The following is a 21,858-nucleotide window of genomic DNA, read 5'->3' as shown; positions in this document are numbered from 1 at the left end:
TGAATATCGTCTTACTTTTTAATATTTTTTAAATCTGTTTTGCAGTGCTGGAGGTCTTGTATATGCTAAGTGTTGTAACACAGTACTGCATTCACAACCCTTGATTATTTGAGACAAGGTCTTGCTTTGTAGCCAAGGCTGGCCTTTAACTTCCACTTCCTGCCTTAACCCTGCTTCTAGTACAGTGTTTCCTTATTACACTTGAGCTTCTGATAGCTTTTCATCTCTGGAAATAAGAAGGCTATGAACGTCATTACTCAAGTCAGTCTGATTCATTTCGTGTTTTAATTTTAAACGCGTTTTCTCCCATTTACCTCTGAGCTCACTTTCCTTTGTAGATATGTTCTGCACCTGTGTGGGTTTGTCGGCCCGGTACCCTGCCCTGTGTACCGCCAGCTTGCAGCTCCTGTCTGTTCTCTTGGTGGAGGAGGAGAAGCGGCGTGTGCAGGGTAAGGACAGAGCCAGTCAGTGCCCTGCCCCCACGGTGGCCTCCCTGCTGGACGAGAGGCAGGAGCATCAGAAGTCCGCAGAAAGACTCAGTGACGTCATTCTTCAGGTATGTGATTTCTTGTTTTTTTTTTTTAAATTAATGTTTTCAGTGAAGATCCCAACTCAGTCTTGGGGTTGTTAAAGTTAATTCCATCACAGTAATATTTCTTATCAGTGCTTGAGCTAAAAAAAAAGTCCGGGCACAGTATCGACATAAAGTAGGACTAGAAGTGTTAACATGTGTTGTAAAAAGAGCTAGAAATATTACTAGTTTGTTTTTATTTTGAACAATAAGAATCTTTCTTTTGGCCAGGTTTTAGTAACTCATGCTTCTAATCCTAGCTACTCACAAGGCTGAGATCTGTTGGCTCCAGGTTCAAAGCTCTCCTGGACAGAAAAGTCCATAACATTCCATCTCCAGAATAACCAGAAACAACAAAACTGGAAAATGGCTCAACTTGTAGAGCAGTAGCTAAGCAAAACAAACCAATGAAGTGTGAGGCTCTAACTTCAAACCTCACCTCTACAAAAGACAACAAAGAAAGTTTCCTGTTTAATAATCATAGTTTCATGACTTTTGTCTCTTTCCTGGAAAGGCAAAACCTAGTAGTGTTATACCTGAGGATTCTCAGGAAGCTGGCTGCATTTTACAAGGCTCTTCCATCTGGTGATGTTACTGTTCCTTTGTTGCTTAGAACTTGGAAATGACTACATTTTTGTTGTCTGTAAGGGTTTGAGGCCATGAAGATGTTTCTGGCATAATTATGTGTGCATTTTGAGCTCAAGATTGATCTTGTGGAAGGGCTGTAGAAAGCCAGGAAGGACACTCAGTCTGAAAGCTGTAAGTGAGAGGTGTCAACAGGGCTCTTAGTTGTTTCTCCTGCCTTGCACAGAGTCAGCTGCCTTTGCATCATTGATAAGAAGAGTGATAAAGATTCTCTGGCATTTTCTCACTTGCCTCTAGCAGTTTTTTTTTTTTAGCCCAGGTCTCTAGGGAAAAAGAGTTTTCTGTGCTTTCCCCTAAAGCCCTTACTCTGCAGAGCCCTCAGTTCCCAGGGCTTCCCCATTCACTGAGCTTTTCATAGTCAAAAGCAAAGTCTGAAGGTTGTCCCTGTGGTCTCCTTCCCTATGACAACAATGGCACTTCATTCCTCCAGTGCTCAGACTTGGGTTTTGCATTCTAAAGAATATTATGGGCCCGACAGGGAAGCCTATAACTGTAATGCCAACTGCGTGGCAGATAGAGATTGAGAGGATAGGGATTTAAGGCTTAGGCAAAAAGTTGGGGACACCCTATCTCAATAAACAGTGGTGCGTGCTGTCTTATGTTAAGTATCTTTCAGAAAGCAAACAAAAACAAAAAAAACCTGATGAGGAAACCCTTAGATCATTTAATATGTGGAAGGAGTTAATTTAAAAACAGAATTTAGAGGGGAGGGAGAATTTAGGGGGGAGGGGGGAATAAGGGAGGAGGTAACAAACAGTACAAGAAATGTATCCAATGCCTAACGTATGAAACTGTAACTTCTCTGTACATCACTTTGACAATAAATAAGAAAAATTAAAAAAAAATTTAGGGGCTGGGACTATGGCCTAGTGGTTTCATATACATGAAGCCCTGGGTTCAATTCCTCAGCACCACATATATAGAAAAAAGCCAGAAGTGGAGCTGTGGCTCAAGAGGTAGAGTGCTAGCCTTGAGCAAAAATGAAGCCAGGGACACTGCTCAGGCCCTGAGTCCATGCCCCAGGACTGGCAACAAAAACAAAACAAATAAACAATAAAAAATGTAAACAAATTTCTTTGGCTCATATGTTCTTTTCACCTATTTTATTGTTTTCCTTTAGTGTCTAAATAATATGTGTACATTCTTTTATCCTACAATTCAGTTTTAGACATCACCTATTGAATTTCTGCAATGGAAAACGAGACTTAAGCTCTCTTTCTGTGCCCTGTGTGTTTCCTATTCAAACTGACTCCTATTTGTCCCAACAATGAGAAATGAGTAGACAGTGTGTAAAGCATTAAAACCTGTGAAAACACTGAATACATTTGAGCCAGGTGCTTTTCCTGCAGAGCTAATTATCGTTTTTCTTTTAATTTCTGAGATTTCAATGATCTCTACAAGTGTCCTATTATTTGCCAGCAGTCAGATCCTTGTAATGTGTTCAGAATCATCAAAACATTCATTTCCTGGAAGAAGTTCCTCCCATTTCCCTTCTGAGGACAGCCTGGTGCTGTCCTGGGCTCTCCACTGACCTTGTTCCTAAAGATGCTTTTTATCTCTGCTCTGTGTAGTCTTTTGTGTCCTGTCCCCTGTGGCTCTTCACTCCTGGCCAATGACCTCCATCAGTATAGAGTCTGTTGTGTAGCTGCCAAGGAGGTGCTTCTAATATCTGGATATTGGAAAGTCTGTATTCTACCTGAGCTTTTCTGCTCAAGGCTAGCACTCTACCACTGTGAGCCACTGCTCCACTTCTGGTTTTCTGGTGGTTAATTGGAGATAAGAGGCTCATGGGTTTTTTTTTCCTGCTTGGGCTGGCTTTGAACCACGATCCTCAGATTTCAGCTTTCTGAGTAGCTAGGATTACAGGCATGAGCTACTGGCACGCAGCTATCTGTATAAATTCTAATTTATAGCACGGCTAGTAAGAATTTGGATTGGACAGCATTTACTTCAAAACCTAGAAGATGCTGTGTGTACTCTTTCACCCCCTGTGGATACCATGGAAAATCTGGAGGCCATCATGATTCCTGTTCTTTTCTCCCAAGAAGGTTTCATGCTCCTTCCTTTGTCTCTAGCATTCTTTAGTTTTCTAAGGAAGTGCGTGGGTATAGGTCTGGTGTGTCCACTGGGCTGGGCTCTCTGGTGGGTACTTTCCATCTATAACTCATCTGGTTAAGTTCTTTCAGTGACATTCCCTCTGCTTCATGTGCTCTGTGTGTTGAAGCTCCTTAAGAAATGAGCTCTCTCACGCATACTCTCTCTCTTGCTCTCTTGTTCTCTGCTTGGTCTCTCTTTTCAGGTTAGGGACTTGGCACATATACCTGGTCATCTTGGCCATCTGCTCTCTTGAAGACTGGGAGACTTCACACAGATCTGCAGCCACAAGTCTAGGAGAGGCGCGTCACGTAGGGCTTGTTTGAGGGGCTGCCTTCAGGAGCTTGTCAGATTTCTCTAGAGAAAACCTCTGGCCCCTTGCCTGGAAGTGAGTGCCAACTGCCATGGGATTGTGGCAAAGTCGGTCAAAAGAGGAGGCAGGGGTTTTAGAGTTTAGTTTGTACGTTTCCACTTGATCTTCCTGGCCCGGGATTCCTCCTTATCCACACATGTGCCTGCCCTCTGCCTGCTCAGGATGCTTCAAGTCCATGTGCTCCAGGGACGGGGCCTGCAGGAGCTGCAGAACCGGGGTAGAGGCGGGCTTGATGGGACAGCGCCCGCACCTGGCCATATTAGACATTGTTAGTGAGCATTTCCTAACTCATCCCAGGCACTAAGTAGCTCATGCCTCTAATCCTTGCTACGTAGGAGGCTGAGATCCTGAAGATCCTGGTTTAAAGCCAGCCTGGGCAGGAAAATCCATGAGGATTGCATTTCCAGTTGACAGCCTCCCTAGCTCCTCAACAGTGGCAGAAGTGGCAATGTCGCTCCAGGGGCAGCCACCAGCCTTGAGCACAAAAGCCACGGAGCACTGCAAGGTCTGGAGGTCAGACTCTCAAAATGAAAATCTTCTAACTCACAAGTTCATGTGTGTAGAAAAAAAAAATCTACCAAGATATGAATATTTTCAAGCCCCCCAAAAAGTAGAAAAAAATTTAAGTAGAACATGTTACAGATCCACGTAACTTTACAAATGAGAGATGGAAAGAAGTAAATCAGCAAGACACAGGTTCAGGACGTTCAGTAGGAAGAAAAGGAGGGCCGTTTGTCCCTAGAGAAAGGAGGATTTCATCCCCGAGATGACTCATCCCTGGGAGTGATGATTGGTTTTTCTGTATTACAAAGTTTGTATGCAGTCTTACTACACAGACCGTTCTGGCATTAGTGGTTTAGCAAATCCTGATGAATTTCGCATGAAAGTTGAAACCTTGCAACACATTTGAGGCAGAAGTTGTCTTTTAGTCACAGAAGTTAAGCTCCAGCTTGAATTTTTCTTCAAGGCAATTTGGTCTGTGTTCTCTGCAGTGTTATGAAGGAAAATCCTCCAAAGCTCCCCTGAAAAGGCCTGCCACAAACGCCCTGCTCTCCCTCCTGGCTGCCAGCAGACGTGCCCAGAGGCACGCCTTGAAAGGTGAGCTACACCACACGCCAGCCCTGCCCATGGCATATTGCAACTCATGGTTTGATCCTTGTTCACCGTAATGTTCATTTGTTCAAAATGTATAGAATGTTTCATCTCTGTTTCACTTAATAAATGCAGTGCTTTTGTACAAAAACGCAGTAAACCTTCGTTTCTAAAGGTATCAAGTTGCAGGCACAGCTCAGTGGAAGGTCTCTTGCTTATTATGCACAAGACCCTGACTTTGATACCTAGCACCACAAGACATAAATAAATGAATAGATGGAATTAGAAGATTATACGTGTTGTTTAGTTTTTATTTAACGTGTAATGATTCTTCCTGTAGAGAATCTATAGCTAAATGCTAGAGAAGATAAGGGGAGTCACATTCCTCAGTTTTGTAACAATTAAATGTTAATATTCACAGACATTTTGCGCATCTGAACACATACACACTGTATGTATGTAATGACAGTAAAGACAACAGTATCACATGATCCTATATTTTCATGTACTTTCCCCTGTAAAATGTTGTAGTCACTCATCTGAACATGTAAGAGAATGATAGCAACGTAAAGTCCATTAAGCTCGATTAAGATTTGCTCAAAAACACTATGCAGGGCTGGGGATATGGCCTAGTGGAAAGAGTGCTTGCCTCGCATACATGAAACCTTGGGTTTGATTCCCCAGCACCACATATACAGAAAACGGCCAGAAGTGGCGCTGTGGCTTAAGTGGCAGAGTGCTAGCCTTGAGCACAAAGAAGCCAGGATCTGAGTATATTGGAAACCGTGTTTACTGGTATTGGAACTAGGAAATTGGAAGGGAATACCAAAATTGAGAGACACAGGGTAAAAAAAGACAACTACAAAAGCAATACTTGTAAAACTGTTTGGTGTTAAGTGAACTGAGCACCTCAGGGGGGGGAAAGGAAAGGGGGAGGGGGGTATGAGGGACAAGGTAACAAACAGTAGAAGTAATATATCCATTGCCTAACGTATGAAACTGTAACCTCTCTGTACATCAGTTTGATAATAAAAATTTGGAGAAAAAAAAAAAAGAAACCAGGGACAGTGCTCAGGCCCTGAGTTCAAGCCCCAGGACTGACCAAAAAAAAAAGAAAAAACCATACTATGCAAGTCCTAAACTATAAGTTATTGGGAATATCTGATTAAGAACTGAAAATAAGTGGGCCTCAGTATTTTAATTTTTTTCCTTTCTTACCTGTAAGCGCTCAGTGATAATACTAATGTAAATTTTGTCAGAAATGTAAATAACTTTCAGACTTTTATGACGTGTGGCTTTAACTTGTGCGGAAGTGAGAATTCCCTTGGCGACTGTAGATTCTGCCTTTCAGCGGATCTGATAGACGGCTGCATGGAGCGGATGAAGCACATTAACGCCCAGCTGAGCCTCGATTCTCTGAGGCCCGGGAAAGCCGCACTGAAGAGAAAGGTAACTCCGGCGTAACTCGGGCGTAACTCGGGCGTGCGTGAAGCTCTGCTGAGCGGCGGGGCGCCCAGTGGCTGGCTCTGCAGTGCCCTCGGGCCTGTCATTAGCACCAGGTGGAAGTCACGTCCCAGCTAGCACAAAGGGACAGTCCGATAAGCTCATGAGATTTTGACGTGGTAGGCTCTGGCTCTTCTTCTTTTTTTTTTTTAATCTTGATTCTCGCTTTTGAAAGATACTTAGATGAGATTTATGTATTAAGTATTTTGGTTGCTATACACATTTGGTCATGTCTACATGCCCATGATTCTGTGTCAGACAAGATCTTATGCCACAGTAAGAAGCTCAAACTCTAGGAAATGAAATCTGTAACCACTGTAATTGCGTGCTATATGTCAGACATCATGCAAATAATATTTCTTATTTTCTCTTAAACAAACACTTGTCATGACATAGTCACACTACTGGCAATTGATAAGGGACAATCTGTCAGGGAGATTGGGGTACTTGTATTCCTTTTTTTAATTGTCAAGGTGATATACAGAGGGGTTACAGTTACGTACATAATGTTGTGAGTATATTTCTTGCCAAAGTTGTTACCTCCTCTCTCATTTTTCTCCCACCCTCAGGGGTATTCATATTCTTAATCTCTGTTTATTTTTTTCCAAGACGGATGAACTCCTAGCACTAAGTTGCTGGACAGCTGTTTCAGTTTCAAATTCATATAAACACAAAATACCATGCGTATGTGTGTGGATAGGGCCATTGTAGGAACACTCTAATGCCAGTAAGAAAACAAGGCAACCTTTTATTCAGTCATTGGTACACTAGATTGATACATGCTTTTCAGTTTCGTTCATGCCTCTTCCTTTTCTCCACTCTAACGAAAAGCCCTTTACTTCATCATTGACAACGTCAGCCAGGACCTGGTGTGATTGAAAACCTGTAGCTGCCTCAGTGGACTGGAGGTCAGCATGGAGGCGATTCGATAAGCGAGTTCCTCCCTGCTTGATAGATCAGAAATAGTGTTGGCGCGTGTGTGTGGTGGAGTGGTGGAGGTGCTTCTGGAGATACCAGCCGTCTTTCAGACATCAGTTAGCTTGTCCGTCCCCTCAGCGTTACCACGGCCAGGCATGAGCAGAGCACAGCTGTGTTTATTGTGACCCAAAGCAGAGGGCACTGCCTTACGTAAAAGTGGCCTAGGCTTGTGTGTGCATACCTGTCAACTTGCTTGTGTTTAAACAGGAGGACAGTCTTACCAAAGAGCTCAGCACTACCATGCAGCTTCTAAGAAACTGTCTGTATCGAAACGAAGAATGTAAAGTAAGTGAAGTTTGCCCTCCATATTTTTGATAGCATTGCTGGTATTAAGTAAGCAGTTTAATTTTTGTGTTAGGCAACACAGGACAAATAAAAGAAGGAAATTCTTTGACTTTTAAATGGTGCACAGTTGATTAGTCCTTACACTCAATTAACTCTAAAGAAATTGTTGTATCTAATCTCATTGTTATTCTTCTTTGCTAATTACATGTTTTGTTTATGTCAGTGTTTTTAACTTTCTCATTGAAATGTAACTTACAGGCCGTAGGCTCATTCTGTACTATTATTCATTTTAGATGATGTTTGTTTATTGTGGGGTTTTTTTTTGGGGGGGGGGTGTTGGTGGTACTTAGGGTTTTAAACCAAGGCCTCATACTTACTAGCCAGACATGCGCAGAGCTATGTCGGGCCCTGTTGGTCACTGGTCACTGTGAAATGAGTGTCTCCTTGGAGGGCGATCTGCCTGCTTCAGGCTTGCTGCTGTTGCTATGGTGGCAGGCACTTCACCGTATCCAGCGTTCCTCCATTGAAATGGAATCTCATGGCCTTTCCTGTCTGGACTGGCCTTGAACCTACATCCTCCCATTCTGAGCTTCCAGAATAGTTAGGATTCGAGGTGTGAGCCAGCACCCACCTTGAAGTATTTCTTTTTTTTTTTTGGCCAGTCCTAGGCCGTGAACTCAGGGCCTGAGCACTGTCCCTGGCTTCTTTTTTGCTCAAGGCTAGCACTCTGCCACTTGAGCCACAGCGCCACTTCTGGCCATTTTCTGTATATGTGGTGCTGGGGAATCGAACCCAGGGCCTCATGTATACGAGGCAAGCACTCTTGCCACTAGGCCATATCCCCAGCCCCTTGAAGCATTTCTTTACTAGGACGGAATGGTGGTTTTCAAAGGTGGTTGTCAGCCCACTCCTCCTAAAGAGAGCGAGTGGGGAGGCTCTATAGCTCTAAGAGAAGAGGTGCGTTTCCTGCCTCCCGTAGAAGAGCCTTCCTGCTGTGCTTGGAGTTAACTAGATACACCGAGAAGAGGACATTCCTTCCTTGAGTTCCGCTGACCCGGCGACATGGACACCGGTCCCTGGGACGCGACCCCACGGAGGCATCTTCCCTAGTTTCACGTTCAGCTCCAGCCAAGCATCTGGCCATAGCACAGTTCCTCTCAGTGAAACCCCTGGGATGTCTGCTTTGTCTCTAAGCCCTGTGCTGCCACTTGATGTTGCTTCATCGGTAGTGGTGCCACACTCCGGAAGCACTAACGTTAGGCTTTAGTGTGGAAAATGTTGGGCTGTTGCTTGTGGTGTCTGTGAGGGAAATGCGTTTAATGGTGGCCAAGACTGGGCAGGGAGCTGCGGTAGTCCAGGAAAAGCATGAGCCGAGGGAGGGAGAAGTGGGAAGGGAGAGGGCGGGGAATGACTTTGAGGAATTAAAGAGGAAGAGGCATGCTAGAGAATGACTTTCTGACAGCGCTGTAAGGGTGTGCTGACGCAAGAGTGCGGGGTCCACAGGATGTGTGTGAGAGAGGTGCTTCACTCCGCCCATGCTGGTGTCAGAAGGCTTGATGGCAGGAGACTGCATGGGCCTGTCGCTCTGAGGAGCTGTTACACCAGGAACAGTAGGAGTGTGCGCATACTCCTGGTAACCATGATGTGGAGGTCCAGAGCAGAGCTCGGGAGAAGCTGAACATTCAAGAGAAAGCAGAAGGCAGGAAGGGTGTATTGGAGGAGGAATTTGGAGACAATTCAGGAAGCATGGGATTGAAGACAAGGGACTTGGAGAAAATGAAGGAATGCTCACAGATTGCTGAATCCAAAGGTGGGAGTGTTCAGAATGTTCATAGCAGAAAGCCCACTGAAGTGAACTGGGGCTGAAATGGGAGGCGGGGAAATGACAGCAGTCTCCTCCTCCCCCCACCGCCGGATCGTCACAGGGAATTAGCATGCTGGGGTCTCCTGACACACGTTCAGGGCAGTGAGCACACCCGGGACTGGCCATTAAGGAGACAGGAAGGAAGAACTAGTGAGTGGAGGAGAGGGCCCTGGGGAGGCAGCGGGGTGGGACTTGAGCACTGATGGACGTCCCCACCAACAAGAGGAACACCTGCTCCTCACCGCCCAGCTGACCAGGGTGGACAGGCGGAAATACAGACCAGCCGTGCCAGCAGAATGGCACAGTAGACGAAAGAGTCTGGCCTGATCACGGCTGTGGAACAGTAAGCGAGGGCACCTGCTCCGTGTGGACCGCGCGCCGCGCTCGCTGAGTGGACACGGGGAAGAATGATGCCGGGAATGACGTCCAGCCCATGGGGAGTGCTGAGCGTAGGCATCGCCTCCTACCTACCCGTGACGATGCATGCTGAACGCTGTGTGTCGAATGACGTGCGTACGTGCGTGTGCGTGTAGAAACTACCTAATCACTCCTATTTTTAAAAAGATACCTCTGCACTTACTGCAGGAAGCTGTCCTTTGTGGTATTGTCCCACTGGGGGCAAGACTGGCGGAGTGGCTCAAGTGGCAGGTCCTCTGCCTCGCAGGTCCTTGAGTGCAAACCACACCACTGCCAAGTAAAATAATAAGATAAAGATTCATAAGAGCCAGGTATAACAGCACGCACCGTGATTCTATCTGTGAGCAAGTGGGTAGGAGTTTCCCCTTCATGTCTAGCTCCGAGCAAAAAGGGGAAGCAGCCCCACCTGAAAAACACAGGAAAACTGAGCGGGTTGTGGGTGTGGCTCAGAGTACAGAGCTTGCCTCGCAAGTGAGTCGCTCTAAGTTCAAACCCTAGTACCACCAAAAAATGCACACACATCGTTTGGCTGCCTTATTTGCATGGCCTGTGCCATGTCCTCTGCTGGGCAGGTCCCAGCCTCCTGTGGAGGAAAGGGCTGCGTGCCACTGCAGGCCCAGCACCGGAGTGGGGGTGGGGTGAGGGGGGGAGGGTCGGGGGTCCTGGGGTCTGACGCAAGATCCCGATGACCCCCCCCCCCCGTACTTTCCAAATGCAAATGATTGTCCTATTTCCTTCCCTCCACAGGAAGCAGCGCTTGGCACTCATCTTGTCCCTGTCTTGCATGCTCTCTGGCCGTGGCTTTTGATGGATGACTCCTTGATGCAAATTGCCTTGCAGCTCCTTTGTGTCTATACCGCAAACTTCCCCAGTGGTAAGTCAAATCCATACTGGCTTTCAAGAGTAAGCTGGAATGCGCGTTTTACATCATGTTGCTAAGGAGGACGGAAAAGGCATGCTTGTGTGAAAGTGTCTCTTCTACTTATTGCAGACCTGCTGAACAAAGCCAAAGTTTCTTGTGTTGTAAGAGGGGGACAGGCATTTTGAGACACGTGTATTGACACGGAGAAGATACTGGACCGTTCAGGGAAAACAAGACAGGCCTGACTACGGGCAGTGGCAACCTGAATTTCTAGGAAAAGTGAGAGGCTGAAAATTACAAAGTAAAAGTTAGGGTAGGGCCAAACCTCCCCTCGATTCTAGAGGAGAAGATGAGCACGATGAAAACGAGTCCCGAGTAGAACTGCTCCGAGGATAGATGAGATGTGTGCTCACCGGCCGAATGGACATGGACTGAGAACCCGTTGTGGGGGTGCTCGCCCTGTGAGTGCTGAGGGAGGTTCAGACAGGAGGAGGAGGGCGGGGCCCGCGAGGCCTCGGAGAACAGAGCCAGAAGTTGGATTCACGTGGGTGGGTGACATGATCGTATCTGAGAAACAACGTCGGGGCAGCAAGTGGAGAAGGGACGGTGCGGGTGGGGTGGGGTGGGGGCAGCCTCCGCGGCACGGCCTCTGAGCAGTGGAGGAGGGACGGGGAGGGACAGGGAGGGACGGGTCCATCTGGCCCCCACCCCGCATGGAGGGGAGCCCAGGCTGTCTCTGCCCTGCCTGCCCGCTGTCTCGTCTCCGGCCAGCGTGCACAGATGTCCACAGACCCTCCTATTCTTGAATCTTCAACTGTCACTGTGTATCTCATGCCAGGACCCGATCGTCCCCGCCTTCTCTCTGCTGCTCGGACCCTCCCCTCCGTGTGCCTTAGTCTGGTCTGTCCGGGAGCACGGCTAGCTCCGAGTTGCAGCGGAGCAGCCGTTCCGCATCCGTCTTGACCTGACTTACCCTTACTTCTCTTTCGCTTTCTTACGCCAGTACTGGGACTTGCGCTCAGGGCCTCAAGTTCTCACAAGACTTTGTTTTCTTTTTTTGGTGGAGCAGAGGATTGAACTCAGGGCCTTATACTTGCTAAGCAAGCACTCTTTGACTGAGAGAACTCTCCAGTCCCTCACTGGGCTTTCTTGCTTATGGCTGGCCCTCTCCTACTTAAACTACACTACCAGATCCAGATTATTTTTTCACTGTCTAATTAGACATAAGGCTTTGTGGGATTTGTCTGCTGGAGCTGGCTTTGAACCTTCATCCTCAGCGTTACCAGCCTCTGAGGGTTACAGGCGTGAGCCACCAGCGCCCAGCTACCTGCTAATCTTTAGGGTTTAAAACTAAGGAGGAATGAAGAATCCGTTGCTAAATATTAAGCAAAGGAAATATTTACTTTAATACAATTCTTTTGAAAGTATACTTTGTGTTATTTTAAACTAGATAAAACAGAACTGCATCTTTTAATGACAGATTTATGTATCAGGTCATGGAAACATTGGTATTTGACTAAAGCTGTAAACATAGGAAAGATCACCATATTTTTTGCGTTTGTTCATTTTGTATGTGTTTATTTGGGAGAATATCTTTATTTTTGCGGTGATTATCTATAAATTGGTCTCCAGTGTGGACTTTCACAAGTTAATTCTCTTTGAGTTTTATGTTACTATATGACCGTATTGCCTGAACACTGAAATGTATTCCCAATTTTCTTATGATTATTAAATTTCCTGTGCTTATTAATTTGTTGAGAAAATGCTGGACTCTTTTTTTTTCCTCTTACATCATCCTCTTCAAATGGTCGTACGAGGGTTTCAGGTAGCACGTTCATTGCTGTGTGCAGTCCATCATCCGCCAGGCTTGCTTTACCCCCGATTCTTCCAAACCCATCCCTCACCCTCTCCTACTCCCACATGCGCACGTTGAATATTACGACGACATTCACCCAGCATTCTTCTTTCCATTCACCCCTCAGTCAAGTTCAAGCTTCACCAAACACTGTGTACTTGAACAGCCAGGAGCCACACTGCTCTGCCTACCTGGGAGCTGGGTGGCCAAACGTGCCACCGGCCCTGTGAGCTCTTTCCTCCCTTGCCTCCCGCGGGGAGAGTACTTGAGTTGTCTGTGCTTCATCGATCTTTGATGAAATGAAGGCAGCAGGACCACGTTAATTCCCATTTCCGAAATTCTGCCCCTCCACACAGCCTTCTGTTTAGCCGTTTGTTTGTTTTGATTTTGTTCTTAAAAACGAATACACTTTTAAATGAGCCGTGAGCCTTCAGCGGGGACCCGTGAGGCTCTCAGGATGACAGCACACGCGAGCCCGACACTGCGGTGGGGATGTGCAGTTGGCGTGGCTGGACCGACGCGCCGCCTCACGCGCCGTTTCTACGGGGCCGAGCCACAGACCCGAGAGGCCATTGTGACGGGCTGTTGTCTTTAAAGGTTGCAGTTCTCTTTGTTGGTCCAGTTCCGGGCAGAATGTTCCAGTGGCCCACAGAGCAGCGAGCGGCAGCCTGGTGCTGTGTGTCCTGAAGTTGGCCTCCCAGGTTCCTCTGGAGAGCACGCACGTCCAGCAGATGCTTTTTACGCTCCTTTCAAACCTGGCTTTGTCTCATGACTGTAAGGGAGTCCTCCAGAAGGTAAGAACCCCAACTCCTCTGCGGGGCGTAAAGCAGACACTCAGCAAAGCACAACTTCCAACCGGAACTTCAGAACGCCGGCGACGAGGATTCGTTGAGTGTATTAAGACATTTGATTCCAAGGGCCCGTAAGAAGATTAAGAGGTTCCCTCCTTTTAAGCCAGTTTGGAAATGATAGATCAAAAATGACAGAGTAGACTGTGATCAGACCATTTCCCTTTAATTCATCTTTTTAGCTTTGGGATTGTGCTTTATCTGTCTCAGAAAAAATGATTTTAGAAAGACAGCTACTTTACATTTATTTATTGGAAGTCATCAAAGCAATGTATCTGATGTTTAAGTGGACCACTTGAACAGTAACAGTTTTAGTTCAGTTTACATTGACAGAACGCTTTATGAGATCAGATTCCCTTTTCCCCCAGTTCGACTTTTACTTCTTCATGACAAAGTAGACTTTTATCAGTTCTCTGTGCCTCGGGTAATTCCAAAGCTGGAGTTCTTGTCACTGATATTAGCTTACAGGAACAAGTTAAATAAATGCTAATGCACACGTGCAGTTGGAGCCTTTATTTACATGTACATATATAAACTGAATCCCTAACCGGGAACAATCTCTTACTCTTAAAAATTGAAGTGTCTGGGTTACAGTGCTACACGCCTGTAATACTAACGGTTGAGAGGCAGAGATCAGAAAGATTGCAGCTTGAAGCCAGCCTGGACAAAATCAACCAATAGCTAAGGACAGTGGTGCATGTCTGTTATCCCAGCCACGGAGGAAGCTGACTGAGAGCACTGAGGGTCCAGGACAGCCTAGGCAAAAATGTTTCCAAGATCCATCTCAACCGAGAAGGCCGACCGTGCTGGTATGAGCTTGCTGGCTCCAATGGCCTAGAAACATTTATTTTGTTTCAATCTAGATTACTCTGGACAGTAATTTATTACGCCCCATGTATTAAGAGTTGGATGAGACTTGGTGGAAGGGGCTTCATTTGAATATTTAGACAACTCCCACCTTCTAGTAATAGAGGTTCCTCATCTCTAAGTTAATAGAATGGTATGTAGTCATGAGAAATGATTCTCGTCTAGTGATAAGCAAGCATGCGCTAAGCCTCTCTTTCCTTTGTCTGATGGCTGGCATTCCACCATTTGAGCTGCACATCCAGTTCCTATCCATATACTTAAATAGATAAATAAATTGGAAAAAGAAAACACAGCTCTAATGATACTGTGTACCTTCACTACCACATGAATTGGTACTCAGTGTCCAAGACTGATTTGAGTTGTTTCTTTTTCTCCCCCGTAGGACATCTTTTAATGAGTGAAAAATTGCCAGAAGGTAGACCAAAAGAGAAAACTCAAGGGGGGCTTGAAATAATCTCTACACTGTTATCAATCCTAAAAAAATTAAATAGACTCTATTTAGTCAGTCCATCACCGGGAAAAAAAATGAGCAAGAATTAAAATTGGAGGCCTGTTATGTTCTCCTTATCTTTTTTATATTTGGAAATAATGTAGATGGAATATTTAGAAAGTGTTGAGAGGAAAGACAGTATTAAAGTTGGGAAAAATATCAAAATGCTAGCTAATTGGTCACCAAGGGAGTAAGAAAATGACGAAAAAGACCCAAGAAGAAAATAATATTGTCTCTGTTTGCCCACAGAGTAACTTCTTACAGAACTTTCTATCTCTACCATTGCCAAAAGGAGGAAATAAACATCTCAGTAATCTGGCCATTCTCTGGTTGAAGTTACTCCTGAGTCTATCATTTGCAGAAGATGGGCAACAAATGATTCTGAGACTGGATGGCTGTTTGGACCTACTCACAGAGATGAGCAAGTACAAGCATAAGAGCAGCCCTCATCTGCCCCTTCTCATTGCTCATAACATTTGCTTCAGTCCTGCGAATAAGCCCAAGATCCTGGCCAACGGTAAGCCTTCCCATTAAACCACACACACGCACACACGTACACACACACACGTACACACACACACACACACACTGCACACACTTTTTATACCTGTGTTTATTCATAGACTGTTCTCTGTCCAGTTCTGTAGCTCCTCAGGTAAGCACTTGGCGTGTTTGTCCCTGTGGGAAGGACTCAGGCATCGCTTCAGCCTTCCATGGCATGTCTGGAGTCTCCTGAGGTTAATAAATCGTGTTATTCATGATCGCTTGCCCATATCTATGGTGGGTACATTGGATGTGGGAGGTACCCAGGGCGGAGCAGCGGGGGGCTGGGGCGGTCTCCGAGCTTACGTCCCACCCTTACCCCTTGCTCCCACGCTCTCCTCCTGCTCCTCGCCTCTCTCTCTTTTTCAGCAAATGCTGCTTTGTCACTGCAGACTTTGTAGACCAGCTGGCTACCTCTTCATCCTGCCTGCTGTCCTTGCCTCTCGTCCTTTCCTCCTCTTTCCCTGGATTATTTCTCTCCATAGCACGACCAGTTCCAGAAATCCTGTGTGACTGAGTAGGTAGATGTTTCTGTGGATGCACGGAATAGCTCCATTTATCTGGCGCATGTGGAATTGTGCCTGTCAGCAGCAAGCACTCTGTAAGTGTGGATGGAGTGAGATCTGGGTGATAAGAGAGTCCAGGTCCCAACCAAATAGCCAAATCAGCCTTGCAGAGACTTGCTCATCTCCCCAGTATGGGGTAGATGGAGGTGACCACTGAAGGAAAAGGAAAAAGAGACAGAAAAGTAGAGACATGTCTCTAACCGTTGGGTGTGTGTGAATTGGGGTGGGAGGTTTTGTGAGAGACCCCATATGTGGTGACTATGTGAAACACAAGAGGTGGGCTCCACGCACCTCCTCTGGGCCCCGAGACCACTGTCGCCTGGGACCTTTCTGGTCTAATGTCTGCATCCTCCAAGCAAGCTTCTCCATGCTTTGGCAAGGAACAAGTGTATAAACTCGCATCCAGTGCCCCGCACACCTCTCCCGCGTGATAGCTGTTCACACGCATTGTTTTGCTTTTTGAGCTTTGCCCAAGTTCTCCTTTCTACTGTATGATTAGTCATGATTCTGTTTTTCTGATGGGAGTTGCTGTAAAGTTCAGCTGTAAAGTTTCAGCTCACCTCCGTGGTTTTCCCTTCTTGCCCCTCTGCCTGTGCCTCGTGCTCCACCACTTGGGGACGCACCTCACAGGTTTCCTCCAATCCTCTTCTACCGAGTCTGCTTCCGTCCTCGCGTCTGTAGAATGAGGACAAGAGTAAGCCCACCTCTGGGCCGTTCCATGGCCCACGAATCCCCTGTTGCCGGTTCTAATGCGTGGGGGCCGCTCATAGCATCTCTTTTTAGCTGTTCGCCCTTCTCAGCCCACAGATTTTCCTTGGGGGCTCCTTACTGCAGTCTTACCATAGAGCTGAGAGAAGGAAGCACTTTCAGGGACTGAAGGAGAAACCTGCCACTCCTCTCCACTTCTCGATCCCTCTGGATTTCTTTAGGACTTCTCCTTGTAATCAGGAATGTTTTCCTCTGCCATTCGCTGGAAGCAGATGGACTTGTGGGGGGGGTGGGCAAGGAGCTTCCCCAGCACCGAGACCTGGGCTCACTGGGCTTTCTAGGCAGGGATCGGATGAGAGGCAGCCACTGCGCAGGCTCTCTGTGGAGCTGTTAAGGGATGTCATGGGCTTTGGCGTTCTCTTCCCCGTGGGGATCTAGAGAGGAGGCCGTGGCAAAGTCAGCTAGCCTGCAGTTTTACTAAGGAAGGCTGCCCGTCTCTGATGGCAGAACACCCAGATGCCGGGTCAGGAACGGAGCATGCCCTGAGCTGGACCTTACTGATGAAAACTGAGCCGCGGCGCTCCTTGTTTTGGAGAATGTAAGGCTCAGGTATCCAGTCAGAAGACTGGACAAACTATGTTAAAACTTACCTTAAAATAAACAAGCAACCGAAAACCTAATGAGAGAGGGACAAAGGCTAAACGATTGCAGCCATGGTCCTCACTACACACTGTGGTGAAAATGAACCACACAGCTGCGTGTAGGGTGGGAGGGAAAGGCTGGGAGAATGAGGGAGAGTGACACTGTCCAAGACGACATGTCTACCTGGCTTAGGCGACTGACCCCTCCCTCTGTACATCACTCTTAAATAACAGCTTACGAAGGTAATGGGAAATAACATAATTTTGATTGGAAGCCTATGCTCAAATAAGTAAGAAGGATAGAGAATGCTCTGTTGCCCCAAGGAAATCTTGTGCAATTACGCTGAGCTTTTGTTCCCGGTGTGGAGGAGAAGCCAGAGGTCAGGAACAAGTGGGGGCTGCTTCTGTCGTCCTGAAGGAAGCTCAGGTACCGATGAGCGACTCTCCTAGGAAAAAGGTGAGCCAGCGTCATCCAGATGACTATAAGGAGAAAAGGAAGCACGGGGCAGCGCCGCAGACTGCCCTTGCCAGGGCTCCTCTCCCCAGGGAGGCATGGTCTGAGTGGGCCATGAACTTGGCTTGATAGATAGTGTCCCTGAGTCTCAGCAGGGCCAGAATTCCTGTCTGACGGATGGGAGGAATGAATTACCACCTCCTCTCTCCAGACTTCGTAGATGTGATTAAGTGACTTTAATCATACCTCATTTACGTAAGTAAGTAACAAGCTTGGGAATACCTTCAGGAGCTAGGAAACTAAAAAAATTGGCAGATCTGAAATAAGAACCAAGTCACTGAACATTATGGAACACCAGTCAGTGTAGTTGCATGTAGCTATTTCAATTAATTAAATATCCGATTTGTCAGTCACACTAGTTTCATATGGCTACTGATAAGACAGAACTGGTTATTTTAAGTATTTCTTGTAGGAAGTTCTATTGGCAACATTGTCTTATAACTTCAATAGCCAAAATTTTAAAATTAATATTCAATAATATTCAGGTTAAGTTAGATATGATAGAAGAAAGAATTTAAATTAGCAGATAGATTCTTGTTCAGATCACAGCAGAGCTGGAATATTAGAAAGAAATAAAGAACTTTATTTTAAAATAAAATTCATGACATAGAAAAATACATAAAATTAAATTTAGTGACATGGAAAATTCATTGAGACAGTCTGTCTAATGAATTCCTGGGAGAGGAGAAAGAGGAGAGAGGAGTTATTAAAAAAATAGTGGCTACAGATTTTTAAGGCTCTTCTAAGACATTAATATACAGATTCTAGAATTCCAGATCATTTTAAGCAGATAAAGGTAAATAATGCATTCCTCACACAGTATGTAGAAGCTACCGAAAACTAAAGAAAAGGTTGCTTTAATACAAATAACTTAGAAACAGGAAGTCCCAAAGTCTAATAACTATGAAAGACATTGAATGAATCAGAAATCTAGCAGTGTACAAAATCTTAGGCTCAATGATGTTACCAGTGAGTTGTACCAAACACTGAACAAAATAAATGAGTTATAACTCATTAAGTTCTTCCTTCTGAAGCATTCTTGTCCATCAATAAATGTGCCTTGTGAATTTACTCCAGGGATTTTAGATAGTCTTAATCTCTTTGACTGTTCTTCATCTGCTGTGAAAACAAGTAGTCCTTCTTCACAATACACATCATGAAAGATTGTTTTTGCCACAGTTGGTTGATATGGACTTTATATATGTTTTAATGGGGAAAGCAGATGTCTTGACTTGCCTGATAGAAAAAAACCAGTGTAAATGTCTGGAACTGAACTTTTTGGTAACTATGTTTATTTTTAGAAAAAGTCATTACTATGCTTGCGGCCTGTCTAGAAAGTGATAATCAAAATGCTCAGAGGATTGGAGCAGCTGCACTTTGGGCTCTGACTTACAATTACCAGAAGGTCAGTTTTTAAAACCATTGTCCTTTGGGATTACCACAGTGAATTCCCTCATACTCTTTAATATGTGCAAAAAAAAAAAAAAAAAGTCATTGCTATACCAGGGCAGGACAGAATAAACAACGAGGCCTCTTAGGATCATCCAGGATTCTCAGAATGTAGAGACCCGTGTTCCCGTTGTCCAACCATATAACTAGTACTGCAGCAACTGAAATCCTTCGCGTTCTGTCATTCCATCAGAATATCACAATTCAGAGGAATACCTCCGCTCTGAGTTTCCTTGTCAGTTTAAATTGATGTGCCATTTTGTACTCATTTCATTTTTTCTAGAAATGTGTTAAGGAAATATGCATGTTGACAAGGCCGAATAGCAGAGTTGTGTCCAGTTCCACGATTTTTCTCTCCCCCTCAGCGTGGTCACTGAGTCTTGAATTCAGCTCAGTGCTACGAGCGGCAGCGCAGGCCTGCCCAGGGGGAAGGTCACGCGGGCACAGGGGGCCCTTCCGTCCATGCTCTCCCGGCCTTGGTCTTCTCTCTTATTGGAGACGTTGCTCTCCAAAGAGAAACCCCTGTCAGGACTAAGCTGTGAGTACGTAAGCAGGTGACAGTGTTAGGACAGACAGCTTCCTGGGATGGGGTCTCCCACCCCCGGGGACACACCCAGGAATCACGTCGGAGGTCGCTGCAGTCGCCGCTCACCCAGGATCCCACAGGACTAGGCATTTGGTCATCACTCAGTAAACATTTCTTGGCCAAATTGTAGTTTTTGAAATACTTTATGTTGAAATCCAATATTGGAAGACTATGAAATTCCCTAAGGTTGACTAGTCCAAAATGGCGAATTGGGAGAAGGAACGAGAGAAGGTAAAGACCATGGGCAGTAGTGAAAGGAGTGAATTAGGAGACCTGAGAAAGTGCCAAGGGATGGGCACAATAGGGCATTCTAGTGAAGCACTCCCCTTACAATGGGGTATTTTCTAGTAGGCCGTTCAATGCTGCAGTTAGCACTGGGCAGAATTATTATTGTGTTTTCCCGATCCTTAAGTCGGGGACTAACTCCTGGATTGTCCTTTATCATCTGTAGGCAAAAACAACTTTGAAAAATCCATCCATAAAAAGAAGAGTGGATGAAGCATACTCCTTAGCGAAAAGAAGTAAGTGTTCTTATGTAAGAAATCGCAATTGAACATAGGAACTAAACATCCTCTGCTTATGGAAATATTTAGACAGGTCAGAATGACAGGTGTTCTTTTCTTCTTTTTACACTGTTAATTGAGCTTTGAGAGGCTTTTGCGATTGCATTGCAAGATTTGCCAATATTTGGCTGTTCATTTCATTGGAATACTTTTTACATAATAAAATATTCTCATACCTCAATTCCAAGTGAAAAGTTTGAGACATAATAGTTTCTTAAAATGTGTGTGTTCTTTCTCCAACTCACTGTTTGTTTGTTTTTTAACTAAATTTTCAGTAATTTCTACTCACAGGGTGATAAGAGTTAGAATTGACCCTGGGCAGAAAACTTTGACCTCAGGGAGTGGCCTTGCAGTCTTCTAAGCGTAGATGGCAGTGCCCTGTACCATACCCCTGCAGGCTGCATGACTGAAGGGAAGGATTTCTTTTCACATTACTCATTTTTAAGTGACACCAATTTTCAATGGGCATTGGTCATTGAAAATTGAGCATCCTTTAGTACATGACATTTGCACTGTGTCTTGGCTGTACTGCCGTAGATCCACTGGGTACTAATCTGTTTTCATAGTCTATTTATTTTTAGCGGAGGAGTGGTTTTGGTTTGCTTCTAGGTATGGCTATGAATTTCTGGACGAAGTAAATAAGTTCCACAGTTTATGCTTTAGGAGGATGGTGCGTAAAAATAAGTGCATTCACTTGATTGTAGTTAAATGTCCATTATGGGGGTGCATCTTGAAATACATTTTAGATAAACTTTTAATAAAAATAAATGTCAATTCTATAACTTCTTGATTTTTAAATATGAAATATTTTATCAGTTTTAGTTCATTAGGCAATTAAACCGGTTTATATACAAATCTTATCCGTGTGCTTGTGTAAGAGAGTCCACTCTTCTTTTTTTTTTTTTTGCCAGTCCTGGGCCTTGGACTCAGGGCCTGAGCACTGTCCCTGGCTTCTTTTTGTTCAAGGCTAGCACTCTGCCACTTGAGTCACAGCACCACTTCTGGCCATTTTCTATATATGTGGTGCTGGGGAATCGAACCCAGGGCTTCATGTATACGAGGCAAGCGCTCTTGCCAGTAGGCCATGTTCCCAGCCCGAGAGTCCACTCTTAAGTGCAGTGCTGTTTAATAACGTGACATTGCTCCCTCCTCGTTTTCTGTCTCAGCTTTGTCAGACTCAGAAGAAAACCCACTAGATGCCTACTATTTGAAGTGTCTTGAAAACCTCGTGCAGCTGCTGAACTGTTCCTAAGCCAGGAGTGCTCCCCGCACGCTCGCTGACAGCCACCCAGAGAAGCAGCCCCTGCCCCTCCAAGGACAGACTTGCCCACCCTGCAGGCTGGGCCCCGCCCTCTCCCGGGAGAACAGAGGGACCCACGCCCTCCCCGCCCTTCTCCAGAAGCCAAGACAGCTGCCCAGAGCCCAGGAGGAAAGCAGTCTTGTTTTTTTTTTGTTTTTTTTTTTACCTACTTCTATGCAATTTACTTTGTAAAAATTCTATTTAATATTTAATAAAACAATGTTTTTAGAAACTGAAAATCTCC

The 21,858-nt window shown here is 45.4% G+C and overlaps 1 protein-coding gene across 2 annotated transcripts in view; it reads left to right on the top strand.

Moving 5' to 3' along the window:
• The window catches only part of Rttn (rotatin), a 120,964-nt gene extending 99,314 nt beyond the window's left edge, over positions 1 to 21,650 (top strand). For both annotated transcript variants that reach the window (XM_048363150.1, XM_048363151.1), the window contains exons 40-49: positions 339 to 556; positions 4,676 to 4,781; positions 6,127 to 6,224; positions 7,464 to 7,541; positions 10,570 to 10,696; positions 13,137 to 13,333; positions 14,994 to 15,261; positions 19,018 to 19,121; positions 20,203 to 20,272; positions 21,481 to 21,650. In XM_048363150.1, the coding sequence (XP_048219107.1) occupies positions 339 to 556; positions 4,676 to 4,781; positions 6,127 to 6,224; positions 7,464 to 7,541; positions 10,570 to 10,696; positions 13,137 to 13,333; positions 14,994 to 15,261; positions 19,018 to 19,121; positions 20,203 to 20,272; positions 21,481 to 21,566 (1,352 nt within the window). In that variant the 3' untranslated portion in view covers positions 21,567 to 21,650. The remainder of the gene's footprint in view (positions 1 to 338; positions 557 to 4,675; positions 4,782 to 6,126; positions 6,225 to 7,463; positions 7,542 to 10,569; positions 10,697 to 13,136; positions 13,334 to 14,993; positions 15,262 to 19,017; positions 19,122 to 20,202; positions 20,273 to 21,480) is intronic.
• Positions 21,651 to 21,858: the final 208 nt, after the last annotated feature.

Source organism: Perognathus longimembris, chromosome 15 (genome assembly GCF_023159225.1).
Source record: "Perognathus longimembris pacificus isolate PPM17 chromosome 15, ASM2315922v1, whole genome shotgun sequence".
In the NCBI taxonomy this organism is placed as follows: domain Eukaryota; kingdom Metazoa; phylum Chordata; class Mammalia; order Rodentia; family Heteromyidae; genus Perognathus; species Perognathus longimembris.
The sequence above is the reverse complement of the archived record's forward strand: the minus strand, read 5'-3'. Positions and strand labels throughout refer to the sequence as shown.